The sequence below is a fragment of the Phaethon lepturus genome, unplaced genomic scaffold (assembly GCF_000687285.1).
Source record: "Phaethon lepturus isolate BGI_N335 unplaced genomic scaffold, ASM68728v1 scaffold21665, whole genome shotgun sequence".
Lineage (NCBI taxonomy): Eukaryota > Metazoa > Chordata > Aves > Phaethontiformes > Phaethontidae > Phaethon > Phaethon lepturus.
In genome coordinates this window covers 27,035-32,509 of record NW_010541473.1, presented here as the reverse complement: position 1 = coordinate 32,509, position 5,475 = coordinate 27,035, and the positions used below count along the sequence as shown (strand labels likewise).

The 5,475-nt window shown below is 40.1% G+C and overlaps 1 protein-coding gene across 1 annotated transcript in view; it reads right to left on the bottom strand.

Moving 5' to 3' along the window:
- PPM1E (protein phosphatase, Mg2+/Mn2+ dependent, 1E) overlaps nt 1-5,200 on the bottom strand; it is a gene marked incomplete at its 5' end in the record, with an annotated part of 9,846 nt that extends 4,646 nt beyond the window's left edge. Inside the window, 2 exons of the mRNA XM_010287753.1 lie at nt 471-670; nt 5,082-5,200. Coding sequence (XP_010286055.1) covers nt 471-670; nt 5,082-5,200 — 319 coding nt within the window. The remainder of the gene's footprint in view (nt 1-470; nt 671-5,081) is intronic.
- Nucleotides 5,201-5,475: the final 275 nt, after the last annotated feature.

Sequence of the window (5,475 nt, the reverse complement as noted above, 5' to 3'; positions counted from 1 at the left end):
TGAACCGCTTCCTCATTTCCATTGGCAGTGCTCTTCTACACCTCGGCATCTTCAGCCAAAGAGGGGCTCCTACCTTGACTTATCACACAGTACTACAGTGCATCAGTTGCCACTTACAAGTAGGGCTGCTTTCTGCATGATGGCAGGTCAGTCCTTCAGCTGCTGCACGAGTGTCTACATCAGGATGGGCCAGATACAAACTTTGTTTAGTTAGATGACATTTCACCAGAAGTTTGTGAAAATTGCTCTTATATTCTATATGCCCTATGTAGAATCTGCATGTCATAGTGCTGCTATGTCAGAATATCAACTGAACTAACTTGAGACCAGGTTGGTCTCTTGACTGTCAATCCCTCTCAGGTCCCTCGCAGGTATGGCTTTCATTTTCACAGTAGAAGACTGCCTAGTTTCCCCAAGAATGGAAACTGTATTTAGCATATGCATTTGTCTTCCACATGATTTTTTTTTACCTCAAGGTTGAAGAGCATGTTGAAGTCTGGGATGCAGACGTGCTTGTCTTCCATCTTCCTACGCATATTCTTGATGGCATGGATGGATGTCTCGTAGTAGCGGCGGGGCTTCGGCTGGAGCGGAAAGTCTTTCACCCAGTTGCTGCAGATCTCATGCAGTTTGCTAAAAACTAAGCGGGCCAGCTTCACTGTCTCAATCTCTGGGGAAGGGAAAAACCACAAATGAAAGGCTAAGAGCGTTATTAAGTGAAATTTTTTCTCCTGCATACATTACAAAGATGAAACAAAACCATTTTAGCCAAGCAGTTGAAATGGATGCCAGCAGGGAAATTGCGGGCTCTGATGCATACAAAGAGGAAGCCAAACTCACCATAATCAGCATTCATCAGTAAGCAGCTCATTGTTTGTCTTTTGAACTTAAACATTCCCCGGTGCCTCTGGGGAACTCATTTGCAGCATCAGGAAAAACGAAAAGCAAGTACGTATCCCCTCAGCATTTGATGCCCTGTGTCGCTCTGCACAGGGCGGTGCAGCGATGCCACGGCGGCTCCGATAGGGTCTTCGTCATGGCGTACAGCATCACATACGAAAACCACAATCCATCACAATGACGTATTGGTTTTTGACCAAACGATCTATTCCAAACAACACCCCACTGCAGAACTGAGGCAATACAGTGGCAAATAACCTACAGAAATTAACAGCATTACTTTAGGATGTTTTGGCGAAGTACGCATTCAGTAGCGTACGCGTTCAGGTACTGTCTTAGTTCCGTAACATTATTTCCAGATTCCTCATAGATAGTGTGTCAGAAGAAATCTACATGAGCAAATGAGAAAACCATCAAGGTTTTAAATTTAATACAACGCTGAACTGTCACTCCTGAGAAATAGTAATTTGAGATTTGTAATTTTAAAATGTGAAAACTCGAGCACTTGACCATCATTCTGAAGTTCAGGGTGGGAAGCAGGAAGTAAGAATCGGAGCTGAACACATCAATATCTCCTTGTTCGTGGTCATTCACCAAAGCCAGAGATCTTCAAAGCTGAACAGCAGCAATCCATGAGTGCCAATCATTCCTGGAGGAGGAACGGCCCAAATACAGGGACCAGAGGGGAGGATTACAGCATCTCTCAGTTCACAGAAATTCTGTGAAGAACCTAAAAGCAGCATTTACTAATTTCTGTCCTAGGTCTACACAAGATGTGGGCTATAGTGATCAGGGGGCCAAGATCCTTAGGAGCAAGATATATTCCCAGCTCTGCTGATTATGAGTTGGTTCAACCTTGAGCAGCTATTAAGCTGGAAATAAGCTATAAACTGAACCAAAAGCTGGAGCCCTAGCTTCTTGATCAATCAGCTTTAAAAACAAGTGGCAGAAATCAAATGATTGGGTCATCCCACCACTGCCACAGCAATGGGTACCAACTCCCCAAAACACTTACGCTGCTCTCACTGGTGCCACCAGAAATCTCTTTGCTGGGTAATATATGAAGAGGGAACATGTACAGCCTGACACATCCAAATTATATTTTCCAGAAGTGAACCCCACAGAGTTGCTCTTCCGTTTTTTTCCGGAGAGCATGTATGAGGGGAAGTGGTGTACGTTTCAATGTCGCGTGGCTGTTACACTTCAGAGTGTCACTCTTGAAGGAGGAATAGAGTAAACCTGAGTTTACTCTCGCCTAAGTGCTGAGATACTAAACACCCTTCCTCAGCATCGGGGAGTATGCATAGTGTCAGCATCATCAATAATTGCTCTTGAGGTTAAAACAGGAGAAAGGCCCACAAGAGTTAAACCACCCCCTCACAGCTGTAAATTACTCATCAATTGTTAATGTTGCAGCGCTGAGCCAGAGCTGACTCAGCTGTCATTGTGGTTGTGTCATGGAGAATTTCATTTCCCTCCCGCTGCTCCAAAATCCCCAGAGTTGGAAGTAGCGCTTAATTGTACCACAGCTAGTGGGAAATCCAGCTCAGGCATTATTGTTCCCAAAGGCGACTGACTTCTTTTAGCGCAAAATCAGGGTAGAAAGAATACCAGTAATCAGGTTATGCTTTTTAGTACCTAAATTTCAAGACCTTTCTTGAAAATGTGGACAGTGTGACAACAGGAATCAGTACCCAGGTTTGTAGACATGTCATCAAGCCAATGACCAAGGTTTTCCTCAATCTAAGAACTCCAGTTTCGGACTAGTCAATGACCTCTTTGTGTCTTGGTTATAGTAATCTCATCTCCTCGTGCCTGCAAAGACTGGGTAGCGGGACTTTGCAATTTGCTTTGTGAAGTCCGCTGGATATTTTAGATACCTCCACCATGTAACGTGGTCCTACTATCCAGCCTCCTTGAGTGGTTCGTTAACAATGCTGAACCCCCACAGGAATATCTTCCTCCATGAAAAAGAAAACTAAATGTTTTTAACCTGACCTTTCAAAAAGGAAATCAAACGTCTTTCAGTTCTCACAGAAGCTCTCTCGCTCCTCTCCAGTTTAACCAGAAGAGAAGAATCAGTAATGGCCTATGACTCTCAGGTTCTGTTCTTGATATCCAAAGACACATGGCCACCCTGAATGTACCAGGCCTGTATTCTTGCATTCCTACATTTGTGGACTCAAAACAGTTTTTCTTCTTTTAAGATTAGCATTCTTCTTTCATGAAACGTCTCATTTCCTTTCCACCAGCACACCAATAACTGCTTTTACCAATCCTAGGCATGCAATATGATTTGTCATGTTGCACAACTCCGACTGAAATATGTCACTAAGGAAATTTGGAATAATTTCTTTTTTTCTTCTAGCAAATTCAAGTTTGAGGCAAATCAGATAGATGTCTCCTTGTAGTATACAGAGTAAAAAATCTTTCTGGGTTCGTAAGAAAAAGTGACATAGAATTGGCTATCAAAACCAGACAGGTAAATTAGGAAAGTTAGCTAGAACAGAGTTACTGACCTTTTCCAATGAAATCTCCTTCAGTCCTGCATGAATCCCTCTCTTTTTTTATGGTTTTCTTAGCCAAACCTTGAATCACTCAAGCTAATGCTCTGTTTCAAAAATTATCATTTATGGTATATTATTTGAAATTGCAGTATTCATATGAAACCATTGCTTCACTGTGGTCCAGAAGATGTTTCTCTCTTCCTCTCCCTCTTTATCGTCGTATTTTAACACTTTACATTGCATCTGTAAAGGTGCATTTTCAAGTACCTTCATTATAACAATTCACCTCAACATACTGCATCTGGAGTCATATTTTTAGTGCCTGCTATAGCCTGTACACGTATCAATCTATGTTTGCATCTGTATGTTACAGATTTAGATATATTTAAACGGCAATTTCTGTAGGTGTGAGGGTTTTAGTGGATTTTTTTTTTTTTCTTTTTCTTTTATTGTTGAACTCTTTAGATATTCTGTGTGGAGGCTTAGTCAACATTTCCTTGGAGACTGTCAAATATTTATGCAAGTCTCAGAGATCTCAATTTGAAATTAATGGAGGCTGCTCAGCCAGAACAATGACAAATCTATTCCATTTACCTGCTTAGCAGAAGGAGGCAGCAATACCTACAAAAAGGGAACCCATAACATGTTTTTCTTTTACTCCAAAGGCCCCTGAAAAATACACCAGAATCTTCCTTTTTGAAGAGACAGATTTATATCTCCTACTTATCCCCAAAATAATTGACCTTTTTTTTTTTTTTTAAAATCAAAAAAGGAGGGAATGGACAAAGTGGTTTGGTGACTGTATTTTCAAGATCAAATAACAGAGTTCCTCACAATACATGTGAGAAACACTGTTCTTCATTGTAATGACCACCCCAGGAAGTTTTTCAAGGATATTTAGGTCAGCAGAGTCCTGAAATTATTTAGGGTACATGGCTTTGAGCTGGATGCTGCAAAAATCTTGTTAACCAACACAGATAAATGGAAAAAAGGAAATTTTCCTTTTAAGCATTAAATATCTTTATACTATCCTTTGCTAAACAAACAAAAAAGCCATAGTAAAAACTATACTGACTGAAGTAATTCAGAATTTAATTCTTTCTTCCCACATATATTTGACTTTGCTCAAAGGATGAAGGGGGACAACGGCCATTTGCCAGCAAGCAGCAGGACCGCATAGTCTAAAGTGCTTACAAAGAAAATCAGGGCCACCAGATTTATGAAGGTGCACTTAAAAGAAAGGAGTAATTTCCACCTGGTCTTAAAAAGAAAAATTTGATAAGAGACTCAAGTACAACCAGGAAAAGACATTTAAAAATAGAGAAAGAATTCAACAGTAAAAGATGAAACTAGACAGATGAGACAGTTTTGTCTAAGAAATTAGCCACTACCTCTATCGGGAATATAATGGTGGTGAATTCTCCATTAATGTTTTTACATCAATATGGGATATTCCTTTACAAGAAATCTAGTCCAACCTCATTTAGCTAGCTGGTAGAAGGAACTAATTTGAGGAAAATCTAGTACCATTCAAGTGGTCAGACCAGATGAATCACTGAAGTCAATGTCAACTTTAAAAATCTATGAATTATCTGCAAAGTGTTCCAGTATACAGTGTAAATGAAAGACCCACACCATGTAAAATTGTACCTTATCATGCACAGGTGTACTTACGTATGATCCCATCTGCGTTGTCCACATGCTTTGGTAAGTAGTGTGCCGAAAGATCACTCTGAAGGACTTCATCTGAAGTTGCTCTAGCTAATGCAGCAGCCAAAAATGAAGGGCAATTACTGGAAAAGAAAAAAAAAAACAAAACACAAAAAGAAACACACAAAAAGATATTTTAATCTGATTTAGCAAGGTAACTTGCAGTCAGAGAAATACATATCAATACTTTTCTATAAACAAACAGGAATTTGAACCAAAACTTGTAAAACTTCCGATTCTTCTTTGCTAGACAGTACCACAACCCTGCAGCAAGACCTCAAACTCACCATATGGATTTTAGTAACCCTGTTTAAAACTGAAGAAACATAAGAGTGAATGTTCCATTTTGTAGCATCTA